The sequence below is a fragment of the Diabrotica virgifera genome, chromosome 8 (assembly GCF_917563875.1).
Source record: "Diabrotica virgifera virgifera chromosome 8, PGI_DIABVI_V3a".
NCBI classification, from domain to species: domain Eukaryota; kingdom Metazoa; phylum Arthropoda; class Insecta; order Coleoptera; family Chrysomelidae; genus Diabrotica; species Diabrotica virgifera.
In genome coordinates, this window is record NC_065450.1 from 73,203,872 (window position 1) to 73,223,622 (window position 19,751).

Consider the following 19,751-nt stretch of genomic DNA (forward strand, 5'->3'; position numbering starts at 1 on the left):
GCTTTTTCTTCCACGGGGTGATGCGAACTTTGAGAAAAAGACACAGTTTGATTCGTACACCCGGTATACAATGACAGTTTGACTGTCTCGCAAAAATATTATTACAGCGATATTGTCAATGAATAAGGCTATAACGTGGCCAGTTAAGCAACCAACTGGCCAGTTGGTTGCTTAAACCAGTGCAAATAAAACATAAACACACACACATTCTTCTAATGCTTTACTTGTCCGTATCACTTCCTGTTTGCTTTTCGCTACTATTGCTATATCATCAGCGAACGCCAGGCATGGAGATTTATTATGATATATAATTCCTTCTCATAGAAGAATACCTATGTGACAAATGTGAGTCAAATACTGATAGATTGCAGTTTGGGTTTCGGAAAGCACTTAGAACTAGAGACGCAGTTTTCGCTATCCAGGTGCTTATACAGCGGTGTAGAAACGTTGATAAGGATGTGCATTTGTGCTTTGTGAATTTTAGAAAAGCATTTGACAATGTGGATCATCAACAATTAATAGATATTCTGCGAAAGACAGATATTAGCGAGAAGGATATTCGGATTGTGGCAAACCTATACTTGTAAAAGCAACTTGCCGTATGTTTAGTTTTCGATTAGAGATAGGCTAGTGAAGGAAGCGCTAAAAGCGGCAACACTGCTTATGAGAATAAGTTGCATTGCCACTGTAGAATCGTCGAACGACTGCACAAATCCGCGCGACTCAGGTGTGGGAAGCGGGGAAGCAGTGTTGCCATGCATTAGGTGTACTCATATCTAATTTAAATGTAAACACACGGTATGAATCTTACTTACCCTGTTTCTTTCATTACAGAAGCATCCCCACAATCGCATGCACCGCCGGCTTGGCTCAAAAACATATTAAAATCGTGCCGCGCATGGTTACCCTTCTTGAAGCATTCTGTACAAAGTGACATACACGGTGATATGCCACATGTTCGACACCTGTAGGCCACGAAATTCGGCGTCCACACCAGACCACAAGTTGTTGCATTGTCGTATGCTCGAACTGAAAAGAAAATAAATATCAATAAGTAAAGTTAATGAAAAAATGTTTATTAGTAAAAGGTATATTTATTTAAAAACCCATATAACGGCCCCAAATATCACAGAATGTTTTCGCTCTCTAAAAAGAGCATCATCGATGCTACAAGCTTAACATGCTGAGCCACCCAAAAATATAAAGGTTAAAACCCTTTAAATGTTGACTAAATGCCTTACATAGTTAAATAAATTCAAAGAAGGTGAAATCCAACGGATGGATATAATCTCTATGGATAAGGCCCTGGGGCACTATATGACTCCCATGAGGTACGTGGGTTATGATTATAATTATGTCTTCACGTTGAGAGCGGTGAAGTTACCTTTCACCGCTCTCAATGTGAAGGCTTAATAATTATAACCTGCCTAGCAAAACACGTACCTCGTGGGAGTTATATAGTGCCCCAGGGCCTCGATTTTTGACCCTTCGTTTCGTTATCGAACGTATTTGCTTCGTATTGGGACCGTGCAAGTTCGGCAAAGCGACCTCTATTTCTACGCTCTGTACTTTTATTCGCACTTTTAATTATATTGGCCAATTATATTAGTCCTGTTTACTGGATAATTGTCAAGACGATAGTCCAAAAAAATAATAAGAAGAAAAAATAAGATGCAGGTTATGTTTAGCAAACGTAAACAATTGTATGTAGTAAATAAAATCAGTTATTAAAATGCAGTACTGCAAGCAAAATACAATTAATTAAATTTACCTTTATATAATAATTGCATATCATATCAATATTGTGGAGCAATATATAATTTTTCTGCGTCAATGACAGAAGGTATGAAATATACGTCAATTTGACAATTTCAATTGACAATATGAATTATTTAAGATAGTTGCAATATTTCTCCGCGACTTGCGCATGGTCGTTTCTCGTTTCCCTTTCCAAGTACTTGCACACCGCGAATATGTTTAGTATACGTAGCGCATACGTTCGATAACGAAGCGAAGGGTCAAAAATCGAGGCCCTGGACCTCGATTTTTGACCCTTCGCTTCGTTATCGAACGTATTCGCTTCGTATCTGTTTAGTGTACAGATAGCGAATGATTGATAACGAAATTGGAAATTTCAACGGGTAGTGCGGCAGATTCGTGCAAATATAAGAATTGCACATTTAATGATACAAGCATATAATTTGGTTCACATATACTGCTCATATAAAAGTTTAAATTTAGATAAAGATAATTTAGAAATTTAGAACGATATCTTTTGAATGAAAATTCCGATTTCAACCAAATTTGGTATATAGGTTCTTTTTGTGATTTACAATATAGATGTCGTGAACTGGAAGAATCGGTTTACCAGAAGTTGTGTTTTTCCTGATTTTTTATGCAAAAATATGTTGTTTATTTTTCAATTGTTTCACCTTGTATATATTAATTTTTCAAAATTGTAATACCACCATTGTAAAGAGCGTAAGAATTTGTTTTAGGAAATATTTTGAACTTTTTAGTTATGTTAATTACCATTTAATAAATGCATAACGTATCTTCACATGTACCTATGTGTGGTAGATTCGTGCAAATATTATAAGAATTATTGTGCATTTAATGGTAAAAGCATATAATTTGGACCACATATACTACACATACAAAAGTTCAAATTTAGATATGAAGCCATCTCAGATTTTGCCTTTTACAAAAATGGCGAGCATTCAAAATGGCGGTTATACATGTGACTAATCGCACGTTAACTTTTGAACGAAAAGTCCCATTTCAGCCAAATTTGGCATCAAGGTTCTTTTTTTGATGAATAAGATCGAGGTCTTGAATCGGAAGAATCGGTTTACCAGAAGTTGTGTTTTTACTTTTTTTACGTAAAAATATGTTGTTTTTTTTTCAATTCTTTCACCATGTATATATTAATTTTTCAAAAAGGTAATACCGCCATTGAAAAGAGTGTAAAAATATTTTTTAGGAAAGATTTTGAACTTTTTAGTTATGTTAATTACCATTTAATAAATGCACAACATACCTTCACATATGTGCGGCAGATTCATTTTGAATGCCCGCCATTTTTGTAAAAGACAACATCTGAGATGGCCTCATATATAAATTTGAATCTTTGTAAGTGTAGTGTGTGTAGTCCAAATTATATGCTTTTACCATTAAATGCACAATAATTCTTATATTATTTGCACGAATCTGCAGCACATAGGTTCATAGGTACATGTGAAGATATGTTATGCATTTATTAATTGGTAATTAACATAACTACAGAGTTAAAAATATTTCCTAAAAATATTTTTACACTCTTTTAAACGCCGGTATTAACCTTTTGAAAAATTAATATATATACAGGGTGAAAGAATTGGTAAAAAAACAACATGTTTTTACATAAAAATCAGGAAAAACACAACTTCTGGTAAATCGATTCTTCCGGTTCAAGAACTTGGTCTTACACATAAAAAAAAGAACCTGTATACCAAATTTGGTTGAAATCGGACTTTTCGTTCAAAAGTTATCGTGCTATTAGTCACATATGTATAGTCGCCATTTTGAATGCCCGGCATTTTTGTAAAAGGTAAAATCTGAGATGGCCTTATATCTAAATTTGAACCTTGATGTGTGTAGTATATGTGGTCCAAATTATATGCTTCTACCATTAAATGCACAATAATTCTTATAATATTTGCTCGAATCTGCCACACTTAGATACATGTGAAGATACTTTATGCATTTATTAAATGGTAATTACCATAACTAAAAAGTTCAAAATATTTTCTACAAAATATTTTTACGATCTTTTCAATTGCGGTATTACCTTTTCGAAAAATTAATATATACACAGGGAAAAAATTGAAAAAAACATATTTTTACATAAACAACCAGTAAAAAGACAACTTCTGGTAAATCGATTCTTCTGGTTCACCACATCCATCTTGTCAATCAGAAAAAGAACATATATACCAAATTTGGTTGAAATCGGACTTTTCGTTCAAAAGTTATCGTGCTATTAGTCACATATGTATAGTCGCCATTTTGAATGCCCGGCATTTTTGTAAAAGGTAAAATCTGAGATGGCCTTATATCTAAATTTGAACCTTGATGTGTGTAGTATATGTGGTCCAAATTATATGCTTCTACCATTAAATGCACAATAATTCTTATAATATTTGCTCGAATCTGCCACACTTAGATACATGTGAAGATACTTTATGCATTTATTAAATGGTAATTACCATAACTAAAAAGTTCAAAATATTTTCTACAAAATATTTTTACGATCTTTTCAATTGCGGTATTACCTTTTCGAAAAATTAATATATACACAGGGAAAAAATTGAAAAAAACATATTTTTACATAAACAACCAGTAAAAAGACAACTTCTGGTAAATCGATTCTTCTGGTTCACCACATCCATCTTGTAAATCAGAAAAAGAACATATATACCAAATTTGGTTGAAATCGGACTTTTCGTTCAAACGTTATGGTACTATTAAACACATATGTATAGTTGCCATTTTGAATGCCCGCCATTTTTGTAAAAGGCAAAATCTGAGATGGCCTCATATTTAAATTTGAACCTTTATATGTGTAGTATATGTGGTCCAAATTATATGCTTGTGTCATTAAATGTGCAATTATTTCACATATCGGCCGCACTAGGGAAAATGTTAATTAAATTAAAAATTAATAAACACTTTCAATTTCGTTGCAACCCTAAACTGCAGTCGTATTATTCTAGATCAATCTGAGAATACAGCAAGCATCTCTACCTCATCAGGAGATACATATGCTCTTCTCTCTGAAGGAACCAGGATAATCCTCCGCGGGCAGTCCTAAGTCCTAGGGCATTCCTGCCATTTCGTTCGTTTCAATCCGTGACTACACGCGAAGTATTATCCTGGTTCCGTCAGAGAGAAGAGCATATGTATTTCCTGATGAGGGGCTAAGAAGCACCGAAACCGGTAGAGATGCTTGCTGTAGGTACTCTCTGATTGAATTAGAATATAATACCTACGACTGCAGTTTCGAGTTGCAACGAAATTGAAAATGTTTATTCATTTTTAATTTATATATTTACTCTATTTGGAGTACGAAGGGAACCATTTTCGCTGAAAATTTACCGCCTGAGCAGATGGGATGTGAATTATAAATTGTAAAATTCCCTCATCTTCCTATAGTCTCAGAATCCGTATGGCTTGCATTTTTAGAAGTCTCGGATGGTGTAACCAGAGAAGGTTTTCCATTGTTTTTAATCTGGTAATCTGGTTTTTAAAATGGTATTTTACGTATCATTTTGTGTGCTATTACAAACTTATGGACCAAGAGCTAGCAACGTCGGAAAAAAAAAGATTTTAAGACAACTGGTTCTTTAATATATTGTTCCCTATGCTTCCTCGAATACCGTACCGGCCATCTGGCTGCTGATACAGGTTGCGTTCATTACTGCGCAGCACATTTGTACAGGTAAACATATCGAATTTAAAATTATTGTAAGACGAAAAATTATTTTGTCATTAAACATTATTAGAAATATGAACTATAATTGCCAGACATTTTTGTGGTTTAAAAAGTAATGACAAAAAAATGTTTGGTCCTAAAATAATTTAAATTCAATATACAGGGTGATTGATGAGTGTGATAAAGCTCAGTAAATCCGCTATAGTAATAGATAGCAATAAACAATTACTTTTAAGGGGAAATAAGCCACAATTTTACCAAAAAAATGATTTTATTCGGGTTTTACCAAATCGGGTTTCGTTGTCAAAATACAAAATACTACTAAAATAAACAAAAATGTTGTTGCTAAGTAAAAAAATTCTTCTAATAATTTATTTAATCTGACTCATTTATATTGGCAATTCAGACGTATATTATACATTTTAAAGTAGAAGACTTTAAAATGATACCGCCAATATTTACGAGTTGCGTTCCTGGGACGACTTTACTAAAAGATAGTTCATTCGATTACATGAAATCAATCCCAACTCAAGAATATCCGTCACAAAAAAATCATAGCATGTGATCTGTCTTTAAAAAGACAACCAAATGTAACGATGACAGTAAAATTCTCGCGTTAGAGATTCCATAGTAAATCACAAGGGAAAACCAGGAAAAAACCTCGTGATACTATCCCGACATCGTAAGTATTTGGTCTACATTTAATTTACTTTCAAAAAACTAATACCAAATTCTGACTTTAATATGTTTAAATTATAAATAATATTAATAATACATAGATATACAATGAGTAATACTAAAATATAAAATTTGTATTAACTCAATGTGTTATTGACTTACTAATCGTGGTATTTTCTTTCTATTGACTTCCTCTTTCAGTATGGGTAACCACATCTTACTGCATTCTACCGAGGAATTTGCGACACAATTGGTTTCATTTAGCATAATTAGAGCCGCTTCTTTGATTTTTCTCTTTTTACTATCTGATTCTTTCAGAACTATACTTGAATCTCTCCACTGAACTCTATGTTCATTATCCCATGCATGTTGACATATTTGAGATCTATCAAATTCTCTATTCTTAATATAAGACTGATGTTCACTTATTCTAACGTTTAATGGTCTTGATGTTTCACCTAAATAAAATTGTTCGCATTCACAAGGTATTTTATAAATACAATTCTTTGTTCTTTCTTGTTCACTGTTAGGTTTAGTTTTAGATAGAATAGATCTCAATGGGTTTGTTGTTTTGAATGTTGTTGAAATGTTGAATTTATTTCCTATTGTTTTAAGTTTCTCGGATAGTCCTTTTATATATGGTATTGATATTTTCCTCGTATTATTTCTTGTGGATGTTATAGGATCCCGTTCTACGTTGTTCTGTTCTATTCGATCCAGTCTTGACAATTCCTTACTTATAAACGATAATGGATAATCATTTTTCAATAAAACATATGTTAACAATTGTTTTTCTTCTAACAATGAATTCTCGTTAGAACAGGTAATTTTGGCTCTATCATATAAGGATTTAATGATTCCCTTCTTAACGTTGATGTTGTGATTTGATTTGTAATTGAGATATCTGTTGGTGTGCAGATAACATGCTATGATTTTTTGTGACGGATATTCTTGAGTTGGGATCGATTTCATGTAATCGAATGAACTATCTTTTAGTAAAGTCGTCCCAGGAACGCAACTCGTAAATATTGGCGGTATCATTTTAAAGTCTTCTACTTTAAAATGTATAATATACGTCTGAATAGTGATGTAACGAATATTCGTATTCGCATTCGCGAATATTCGCATGTTTTTGCATATTCGCATTCGCATTCGTATTCGCGAAATTTGTGCGAATGTTTTGCGAATATGAATATCAGAAAAAAAAATAATTTAATAAAATAAAATTCTATTAACTTCCTTCGTTTTTTTTTTATTAAGAAAAGGTAACTTAATATCGTATATGCACCTTATCAGCCTTCACGTTATTTTATTACTTGGTATTATGTAATATAGTTTAAGATTCAGATTGATTTCCCTAAGTATCAATTATCTTCTCATTATAAATTTAGAAAACATTACAAAAATAGAAGCAAATTAAAAAAAAATGAATATTCGCATTCGCATCCGCGAATGTCAGTAGCAGATATTCGCATTCGTATTCGCGAATATTCAAAAAATGACATTCGTTACATCACTAAGTCTGAATTGCCAATATAAATGAGTCAGATTAAATAAATTATTACAAAAATTTTTTTACTTAGCAACAACATTTTTGTTTATTTTAGTAGTATTTTGGATTTTGACAACGAAACCCGATTTGGGCTTCGAAACATTAATAAAATCATTTTTTTGGTAAAATTGTGGCTTATTTCCCATTAAAAGTAATTGATTATAAAAAATGCCACAAGAAAATAGCTTCAGAACAACATTAAGATAGCAATAAAAGTTGATAAAAAAATTGTATCTAACTTTCAGCTTTACATTACTAAATTAGTTAGAATGTTACAGGGTGTTCGATAACATAGTGGCAAACCAAACTTATGTTTTTTTTAAATGGAACACCCTATATTTTATTTTATATTCGAAATTCTCTTAACTTTCCCATCACAAAAATATAAAGGTTTGTTATGTTATATAGGGCTTTTACAAAGTTATAACCAATTTTTTATGAAAAACGTAACAAGTTCAGCTCCCTGTATAAATAAAAATAAGCACAACAGCAATGGTTTATTGGTGCCATATTTTTTTGTTGATTGTCAAAATTTATAAAAATGGTTGAAATTACTAATTTTCCTTATATCGAATACAAGGTGAGTCAAAACGCAAGTACATTCTTTTCTCAGAAATTTTAAATGGATCACCCTGTATTTTATATCACCATCGAAAAGTATCATTACCGTACTTTAATTTTTGTATAATATTCCCTATGTCTAAATTTGTTAGTTTTCGAGATATTTTCATTTTTCAGAGCAAGTTATTAATTAGAGTGTTCTATTTAAAATTACTGAGAAAATAATGTACTTGCGTTTTGACTCATCCTGTATTCGATATAAAGAAGATTAGCAATATTAACCATTTTTATAAATTTTGACAATAAACAAAAAATATGGCACCAATAAACCATTGCTGTTGTGCTTATTTTATTTATACAGGGAGCTGAACTTATTACGATTTTCGTAGAACATTGGTTATAACTTTGTAAATACCCTGTATAACATAACAAACCTTTATATTTTTGTGATGGAGAAGTTAACAGGATTTCGAATATAAAATAAAATATAGGGTGTTCCATTTAAAAAAACATAAGTTTGGTCTGCCACTATGATATCGAACACCCTGTAACATTCTAACTAATTTTGTAATGTGAAGTTCAAAGTTGGCTATAAGTTTTGTTATTGATTTTTATTGCTATCTATTACTATAGCGGATCTACTAAGCTTTATCACACTAATCAATCACCTTGATTTTGTATTTACCTGTACAGGTGTGCTGCGCAGTAATGAACGCAACCTGTATCAGCAGCCAGATGGCCGGTACGGTGTTCGAGGAAGCATAGGGAACAATATATGAAAGAATCAGCTGTCTTAAAATAGTTTCTCGAAAACGTTGCTAGCTCTTAGACCATTAAACTTTTTTTTGTTAATCAAATTATTTATTACATTCATTGCAGTTACGCTACTGAAATGCAATAATTATTGAACTTTAACCGATATCTAAAAAACAAGCAATGTTCAATGACACACGCGACTTACCTACGCATAACAAAGAAAACAAAGTTTTAGAAAAATCTCTGAATTATGTCATCGAGACATAAATTTCTGGTCAAGGTTTTACTCGATTTAAAATGATTTAAAATGAGTCTGAAGATACATTTATTTACTATTTATAATTAATAACGAAGTTGAAAAAATAGTAGGTATAAATTAAACATATTGAACAATTATTTATTTCTATAATCAATTAGAGACGTCTTAATGCACATGCGAGCTAAATAGACGTTCATCGTTCAGACAACCGCGTCCACTGCTGGATATAGGCCTCCTCAGTTTCTTCTAATGTTCTACACTGCTAGTAGCCTGTTTGCCGCTACTCTTTTCACGTTGTCGGTCCATATGTCGGTGGTTTCTCCTATAGTTTTTGGGCCTTCATTCCATGATTCGTCTTGTGTTCTATCTATCTTGTGTTCTAGCTACGTGACCTGTCCAGTTACACTTAAACCGCGTACAAACCAAGTTCGCGAGCTGTTCGCGAACCGATAGCGAGCTGTTCGCGAACCGATAGCGAGCTGTTCGCGAATAGCTGTGTAGACGACAGTTCGTAATGGGTTCGCCAACAGTTCACTGTTCGCTCAAAGTTCGCTTGGATAGCGGTAACATCAAAGGGTTTGTTCTCGAACAACCAGTTAGTAAACAAAACGGTCTGGGCGTATTGAAGTTCGCTTAAACGAAAAAGATTCGAAAAAGTTAGTATTTACTTTAGTTTGAGGTTAAAATATTTCAACGTGGCTTGCTGCTTTTTTGTTGTTTACTACTATAGTTAATTAATAAGTTAATATAGTTAAGTTTAATAATTAATATAGTTAATTATTAGTAAACAGTTAATTAATAGTAAATAATTAATTAATAGTAAGTAGTAAACCATTTTAATATAGAGAAATGCAGCACAAGCAACTAATTCGTCATTATCATTATCCATAATAATTATAGTATCCATATAACAGCCTTGTTTGAAAATGGTCGAGGACAGCAAAGCAATGCAACCAATGCGAACCGCAGCGTACTGTTCTATAGAACTGTTCGCGAACCATTCTAATTTTTGGTGTAGACGTCTTGTTCGGGAACAGTTAGCGAGCAGCTCGCGAGCTGTTCGCGGACCGCAAATTTGGTTTGGACGGGCCTTTAAGCGTCGTGATTCTTCCAATGGCGTCTTGAACGCCTGCTCTTTGCCTGATTTGTTGGTTTGTTATGTGATGTCGAAGGCTCTCGTCCAGCATTGCACCTTCCATGGCACCTTGTGTAACTATGAGTTTATCTGCAGATTTTTGCGTCAGTATTGTCTCTACTATATAAGTTTGTACGGGCAAAACCAATTGATTATAAACTTGATTGTTTCTGCTTATTGGGATCTCGTGTCCCAGATAATTAATAGATGGGATGAAAAGTTCGTAGCCTGAAACATAGATGGAACTACTGGTATTAAATCCATATAAATTTGATAGTTGACGAACTATTAGTTTATGAGATATGGCATTTTGAGTGAAGCAACTTGTGTTAGTTTAAACAAAATGGATAAAAAGGAATCGTGTCTGATTAAAGCATTGCTTTTTGGCGAAAAAAAAATGAAGTGAAAAGTGAAGTTGTTCGAGATAGCTGAGACTCCAAAGATATCAAAGGAACGTATTGGATATATTGTGCACGAATATTTGGGTATGCGAAAGCTCTGTGCAAAATGGGTGCCGCGAGAGCTCATACTCGATCAAAAACAACAACAAATTTATGATTCTGCGAAGTGTTTGAAGCTCTTCAATCATAATAATACCGAATTTTTGCGTCGATATATTACAATGGATGAAACATTACTCCATCATTTCACACCGGAGTCCAATCGACAGTCTGCCGGGTCGACTGCACGTGATGAACCGACTCCAAAGCGTGGAAAGATGCAACAGTCGGCTGGCAAGATTAAAGCATACGTATTTTGGGATGCGCATGGTATAATATTCATCGACTATCTTGAAAAGGGAAACACCAATAACAGGGACTATTACATTGCGTTATTGGAGCTTTTGAAGGACGAAATCACGAAAAAACGGCCTCATTTGAAGAAAAAGAACGTGCTATTTCATCAAGACAACGCACTAGTCAATAAAAACGATGGAAAATTTCATAAAATAAGCTTCGAATTGCTTCCGCAGCCACTGTATCCACCAGATATGGCACCCAGCGACTACCACCTGTTCGCTGACCTCAAAAGAACGCTCACTGGAAAGAAATTTAGCACAAATGAAGAGGTAATCGCCGAAACTACGATTTATTTTGAGGCTAAAAGAAAATTGTATTATAAAATGGTATTAAAAATGTGTAGGATCGCTATAATCGTTATTTCGCCCTCGAAGGTAACTATATTGAATAATAAAATCAAATTTTATAATAATTTTTTGTTTCTGTTAACCTACGAACTTTTCAGCCCAACGATTAAATACCTATGTAGGAAAGAAATTGATGATTTTCATTCAGCGCTAAATTTTTTATTTGCCAGACAATATCTGGTTTTATGGATCAATGCCTTGTTTACTTCGATTAACAAAACAAAAATCCTGTCAATAGTTTAACACGTGCTACGTCACAAACTAAAATATCACCTTGCATAAATAAACTAATAAAATATGCAAATTGGCAGTAGTCGCTTAAAGTTAAAACAAATTCTGATGTCATGAGGGAAAATTAGATAAGGCATGTCGAAGTACATACAATGAAAGTTTCACTAATTAATGTAAAAATCGAATTTTAAAAATCAACTATTTTACTGTTTATTAAATTTTAGAAATATGTAAAAAAAGGTTTGTTCAATTTGCATTTTGGCAAACTCATACTGTGAACGACTTCCGAATTCATACAAACGACAGTTTTTGCTGCGTCATTGCCAGATTCACAATTATTTCCTAATAGCCTGATTAAATAAAATAAAATTAAAATGTAGTCATTAAAATTTTATATCAAAGTTTAGTTGACAACAAAAGATATTAATATGATTAGTATACCGGGATCATTGTTTTAACAATGGGTCATTTTTGCTTGCATACAATTTACTTTTTTAACTGCTGCGGTAATTCATGTTTTTATAAAGATTTTTACTATTTTTTTCTGTAAAGTTGAAGAGAAAATCTTTCATTTAAGACTTGCTAAATTAAATTTGACCCTTAATTTATTTAATTAGCTTTTTTTATTGGCTTTGGATTGCTTGAACCATTCAGCCACGATAGATAATAAATTACTGTTTGCTACAATATTCCAATGTACATGTACACCAGGGGTGGGCAAAAGCCGGCCCGCGGGCCGGATCCGGCCCTTTCGCTTACTTTATCCGGCCCGTTGAAAAATCCCACAAGCAATTTTTTTTTAAACTCGTAAATGCAATGTTGTTGAAATCGACAGTGTTAGTGCGACAGTTTGCGTGGTGTTCATATAAATAAAAATATGTAAATAATAAAGAACATTATAATTCCGAAGAGCTGTAACCCTATCACTACTTTAAAGTATGCAACATAATTTCACAAAGCAAGATTCTACTGACTACATAGAATTGAATGTGCACTTCTCACACTCTTTGAGACAGTGATGTTTTGGTTTCAGCCAGGATATTTGTTGTCTCCAAGGAACCCTTTTTCCTTCCATTTTATCCTTCAGATTCAGTTGCAACAACTCATACTTATTATTTTTAAGTATGTGCCCCAAATGTGCTGTCTTTTTCCTTTTAATAGTGGTCAAAAGTAATCTATTTCTTCCCATTCTGTGCATCACCATTTCGTCCGTAATATGATATGTCCGTGATATTTTCAAAATTTCCCTAAAAAGCACTTCTCAAAAGCTTCTAGCTTTCTCATTAAGTCATTAAGTCAATATTAACTGCCCACGCTTCGGCACCATAAAGAAGAATATTATATAGTTAACATTTAACATAACAGAGAAGGATAATATTTTACTATCCTATATCTGATTTGCAGATTGAGTCTTTGGTTACTCAGAAATTTTCTCACCTTCAAAAAAGCTGCTCTTTGATTGTCCTATTCTTGATACAATTTCCGATTTCGGATTCAGATCTTCCGTAATCCAGACCTCTACCCTAAGTAAAGTATTTCATTTTGTCCACTTGTTCATATCTTCATTTTTTATCTGGACCATATTTTTTTTAATTACCTGATATATTTTACTGGGCACAAATTGTTCGCATGTACACCCAAGTAAGAGATCAAATGTGTTCACCCATTTTGAAAAAATGTGAAAACCTTGAATTGTTCACGTCCATCTGTCTGTCCGTAAACACAACTACTCCGTTATTAGAACAGATAGAACGACAAATGAGGTGTCGAATGAAAGCTCCTAACCCAACCCAAGGATGCTATTAAAGGTGAGAAATTTGACATCGGACTTCCAGTTTTAGAGTTGCAACCGGAAGTACGGTTTTAAAGTCACCTAAATAGTATAAGCGATATATTATTCGACGTGCCTTAGCAAGATGAGAACGAATGTACACTTCTGGTTTTTATATCATTTCCGGTTAAAAAGTTCTAACCGGAAGTGCCATATTATAGTCGCAGAAATAGTACATGTGATACATCAATAGACAGGTATTAAACAGTTGACCACTAGACCCGTGAAAGTCTAGAAAAGTCGAGCTTGAATCTTTATTTCCGGTTTTGACGTCATTTCCGCTAAGCTCCGATAAGTTATGACCGAAAGTTTGTCAAAAATTACTGGAAATTAGTGAAATCGTTTATCAATCGGCGCACAATATTATACGAAGAGTTCAAATATCGACTTTTGGTTTTACTTCCGGTCACGTTGGGTGAAAAATTAGGACTTACAAGTCTAATTACTTGTTTATGATTACTGTTATCTATTACTCACAGTAAAATTTCTTTATCCAAATGCTTTAAAATTATCCTTATAGTAATTTTTTTTTTTTAAATTTCTTGGGTAGGGAAAAACTTCACCAATAACGTTCGCGTGTGCACAAGCTTACATACGCGGTATACTATTCCGGCCCGGGAGACATTTTGAAAATTTTATTTTGGCCCGCGCTTAAAAGTATTTGCCCACCCCTGATGTACACACACCCAAACTTATATGGAATCACCATGTATTTCAAAGCAATATTTATTTCTTTTGAAGAAATTTGTTATTATTGCGAAGAATAAAGGTTTTTATTGAAAATAAACAAATCGATAAGACAATCAGATCAGTTCGGTACGGTATAGTTTATTTGCTTGCGTTACAAATTGAACGAAAATAAATAAACTAACTTTTGCATCCAAAAACGAAAATATACCTCGTGTGGGCTTATAGAACTTACAACGTTGAAAGATTATTTGGTCTTGTGGAGCAAGTAATGTTTTAGAGGGACATAGCTGTAGAGCTAGGCGTAACACAGGGCGTTCTGTCCAAAACCTATGCAAGTAACAGGAACTAGGAAAGCTCAAAAATAAAGCAAGGGAAAGTCGACAAAAAGTAATAACAGCTCGCCACGATCGTTTAATTGTCCAATCAGCTGGAAGACACCCAACCATTTCTCACCTGCAGCTCCAAAGGCAGCTTTTGGAAGCTACAGGTGTAACTGTTTCAGTTGAAACGATAAGAAGAAGAGTTCGTACCAAGAAGTATACAGCAGGAGACAGTTATGGGTTCCCGAGTTATCCAGACAGCACACGATTGATCGCCTAAATTGATGTCTTCACCGCCAAATCTGGAACATTGGGAATTAACAAAATTTGCTATTTTCAGAAAAAGTCACGATTTGTGTAAAATCAGATGACTCACGAAATCGTGTACTTAGAGGTTGAAGAAGACAAGCAAGAACGAAAACTGTCAGATCTGTTCACAAATATACAAGAAGAAGTGTAATGTTCTGGAGAGAAACTGTAATCCGTAAAAAAACTCCTTTAATTTTCATCCAGTAAACTTTAACTGCTCAGTGTGACTTAGTGTACTTTTTGCAGGAAAAGTTATGATACTAATAAAAGGCAAAAAAAATGGTTGAAAATATTCAATAGTTTATGAGATATTTAATTTGTTTATGACATGGGAAGCGAGGCCGATAAGGAAAACAGGGAGGCCCACCATGAAAAAACTGGAATACAAGTATGATGGAAATATTGAAGAATAGAGGAAAATCGTGGCAAGAAGCCAAAGAATTAGCTAGGGACAGAACAAAGTGGCGTAAGTTCGCAGACAATAACGAATAAAGAAGAGGCCTCGACACTTTTCGGTATACGAGAACATCGATTATGTATGATGTATGTATGTTAATTTGTTTATTAAATGTTACTATTTTTTCAATTACAAAAATGCGGTTGTTGCCGATAGAGCATTCATTTTTATACGGTCTCATTTTTTTGACTTTATGTTTTTGACAAACGCATTGAGAAATTAAAATTTTAACTAAACTCCCCTCCAAAATGGTGCTGAAAATTGTTCTAATTTGTTTTTTTTTTTGTGAATTTGTTTTTAAATTATGGATTTTTAATGTTGGAAAAGGTATCTCGGCAAAAAGTGGTTCTAGAACTTTTTTTTAATGTTGAAAAGTTATCAAAAACACGAATATCGAAATGGCATTTCAAAATTTTTAAATTCAAGGTACGTTATTAAAAAAATACGTGATAAACATATTAGAACAAATTTTCCAACACCATTTTTTAGGGCAGTTTAATTGAAATTTTGGTTTTTACAATGGATTTGTCAAAAATATAAATAAAAATAAAAAAAATTATTAGTGTATTCTCTATCAGTAACAACAGCGTTTTTGCTTTTGAAAAAACAGTAACATTTAATGAACAAATTAAATATCTCCTAAACTATTAAATATTTTCCAACTATTTTTTTTTGCTATAAACTGGTAACCTAACGCAATTTTTTCTGCAAAATAAAATATTTGTAGTGCTTATTTATAACGCAAGTAATAATTTTTTCCAAATTTATTTTTCAAGATTTATAATTATTTAAATAAATTAAGAGTCAAATTGCAAATTGAAGATGCAAAAACAGAAAGAAAAAATATGACAATGAAAACCGATAAGAAGACGAAAAAAAGTCAGGCCCAGAACGAGATGGTTGAATGACATGAAAGACGACCTGAAAACCATGAATATAAGATAACGGTGAAGAAGGGCACAAGATAGATCTGAATGGAAGCAGTGGCGTAGCTGACAGGCCCGCAAGGCAGGGGGCCTTCAAGCTTCATACTTCTACTTTCTTTAAATTAGGGACCAAAACATATTTTCCTAATAAGCATCAAAATAGGAATTTGGAAGGAAGTAATGAAGCGGATAATTGACGTAACTCTGACCCTTCCGGGTGCAATTTAGCGTTTCGTGGACATGTTGGTAGTTTAGATGAAAGCGAATCCCAAAAAGGTAATTTTTATCAGTGTTTTTTTTACTGGCTCAATATGATCCTGTTTCAGCTAAATCGATAAAAACAACAACTTACTTGAGCAACTTACTTGAAAAAACAAATTACTTGAGCTCGCAAATACAAAACGAAGTTATAAATTTGCTGGCTCAAGAAACTGAGAACAAATTGATCAATTTAATTAAAAAAAGTTGTTTTTATTCAATAATTCTTGATACCACTCAAGATATTTCAAAACACGATCAGCTTAGTTTTGTTTTGTTTTCCGTTATGTAAAACTAACTTGCAATGAAAATAATTTACCTTCCAAAGCAGAAGATGTTGAAAGTTTTTTAGGATTTATTCGCATTTTGTACCAAAGTGCAGAGTGCAAAGGGGTATGCTAGGACAAGCGTTATGAGTGGTGTATATTTAGGTGTACAAAGGCACATAACTGACATTGAAAAACAGCTTTCTATGTTCATTGTGCATCCCATAATCTGAACCTAGTGTTGAATGATGCCGTTGCTGGTGTACAGGAGTTCGGGATGGACTTTAGCCGAGCCGAGGTTTTGACAAGTTGATCTCGGCTCGGAATGTCGAGCCGAGCTCAAGATAGAAGCTCGGCTTGAACTTCGAGCTGCCGGATAAGCTCGTGGCTCGTGTCAGCTCGACTCGAATATTTTGAGCCGGCTGGAACTTATTCCATATTTTACGAACACATATGTAATAAATATATTAAAACATACATATTTTGTAGTCTGAATTACTTATTCTCAAACAAAAGTATCAGTTGTAGCAGAAATAAATGAATTAAAAAAAGTATTAAGCATTAGCTAAAATATTATCAAGCTCGTTGAGGAAAGCTCGGCTCGTATCGAATTCAGCTCGGCTCGGCTCGCAAGAAACAAACTGGCTTGAGCTCGAAGTTCGGCTTGTCAAACGAGCCAAGCCGAGCTAAGCTCGAGTTTGTGACCGTCCCTAACAGGAGTTGGTTTTTTTTATGATATGATTAAGAGATTATATGTTTTTTTAGCGCAAGTATTAAAAGATGGGATGTACTATGTACTATTATGACTTTGGATTCATCGCGTTTGCCAACACTTAAAAGGTTATGTGAAACCCGGTGGTCATCCAGACATGATGCTGTTATGGCTTTGCTTCGAGCTTTCCGACAAGTAATGAAATCTTTAACGAAAATTTCATTGCTATCTAAAAAAAAACGATGAAAAATTAGAAGCTAATAAATTATTAGAGCATATTAATAATTTTGAATTTGCCGTTGACATTACTACTCAATCTAAAATATTCAACTTAATCTAACATCAAAACTTTTGCATTCTGGAAAGGCTAAGTTAACGGTCGCCCTTCAACTTTTTGAAAAAACTCATGCTAATCTTCGAGAAATGAGAAATTCGTTTTCCGAAACTTTAGCCGAAGCGACAGGAATAGCAGAATAGTGGGGTATTATACCAGAATTTAAAAACAAGTGGATAAAACGTATAAAAAAATTTTAGTTAATGTTTTCAATGTAAATTTAGATATAATATTGCAACAACTTACTACATAATAGATTTTTCGGATTAAGAGGTATGTATAATAGGTTTTCATGTCTATTCCAAAAAAATCTATTAACACTAACGGATGAAGAATTATTAAAGAAAGGCCAAATATTGCCCTTTACACATATTTTAGTAATTATACTGTTATTTGATGCAACGGTATAACCAGGATTATCCTAAGGGGGGTTACAACTACTGGATGGTCTCTGGGGGTATGGAATAGTAATGGTGTTAAGCTCAAAGTATTGCTGTTACAAAATCTCGTGAACCTAATTCATTCATTTGGTGAGGTCAGTATACGAACGAAACGATTGAATTCGACATTACTGAAAATATCAGGGTGCAGATGGGACCCTGTCGCGCAATTCGCAGCAAATAAAATAGTCGTATGTTTTTAGGCTTCATTTTATTTCGGTTATATATACGCATTTTCAAGGTTCACGAGGTTTTGCACCAACTCTACATCCAAATGGGGTGGGGTTATAACCCCCAAAACCCCCCTGGTTACGCCTATAATTTTGTGTCGTTATGTTTATAATAAGAAGGCCCACAAAAATTGTCGCGGGGGGCCCTCCAATCTTCAGCTACGGCACTGAATGGAAGGACATAGGCAGGCAGGCGAAGACCCATCAGGGTTTTGATGCCAAAAGAAGAAGGATCAAATATAATTTAGCAAGACTTAAATGAAAGCATTTAGCTTTAACTCTCCAGAAAAAATTATAAAAATCTTCATAAAAACAAGAATTACCGCAGCAGGATGGATTTAAAAACATGAGGAATCGACAAAGAAATTTTGAAAAAAAATATCCTACGCCTTTCGATCTATCTTACTTGAAAACACATTATATCTACTTATTAATTTATTTTTGGCACAAAATCCAGAAGTATTTTTTCATCTGCGTGAATCTATGGATTTTAAAAAAATATCCTCTGTAAACATTAACAATTTATCAGTGAACCAAATTGAATCTTATTCTTGACTCGTTTCTTTTTAATGAATAAAGAAAGTGAAAATGGTTTAAAATGTAGGTAAAGATTTGTAGGTGAAACCCATCGCATCGTGTATCTGATAGAACCACAAGTAGACCGTGGCTAGTTCGACAATAGGAAGGTCGGATTTCGGATTTCGGCTACCTACCTAGCCTAGATACGTGGTTCCTAATTAAATTCCACCTGTCATTATAAAAAGTGCGTATTCATTTGTATAATCACATGAAAAAATGTGATGTTCTCATAAAGATCAATTTGTTGTTATTACAATACACGGCGCAACAAAAAATACGCTTTATATGGTGTTTTTACCTTCAGTACTGACCATTTTTAAATGAAATTTTAAATGTATTGAACAATTCTATAGTATTTCCTGAAGATGTATTCATCTTATCTTCCATCACTTTGTCGTGAAAGTTTGGAACATTACTTTTACGAATTTTGTTAACTTCTTTGGAGCTCCCTAGATATCGTCATCCTCTGTCGTCTTCTTGTGATAACCAGGAATATATCATCGCTTGATTTGTAATACCATTCTAGGCCTGGATCTTGCGTACCAAAAAAAAGTTGAGTAATAACAAGCTGAAAATTTGTTAATAACTTAACGGTGTCTAGTCGGAC

At 33.5% G+C, this 19,751-nt stretch overlaps 1 protein-coding gene across 1 annotated transcript in view; it reads right to left on the minus strand.

Moving 5' to 3' along the window:
* LOC126889845 (E3 ubiquitin-protein ligase Ubr3) overlaps positions 1-19,751 on the minus strand; it is a 171,462-nt gene that overhangs the window by 111,913 nt on the left and 39,798 nt on the right. The window contains exon 2 of the mRNA XM_050658529.1: positions 816-1,029. Coding sequence (XP_050514486.1) covers positions 816-1,029 — 214 coding nt within the window. The remainder of the gene's footprint in view (positions 1-815; positions 1,030-19,751) is intronic.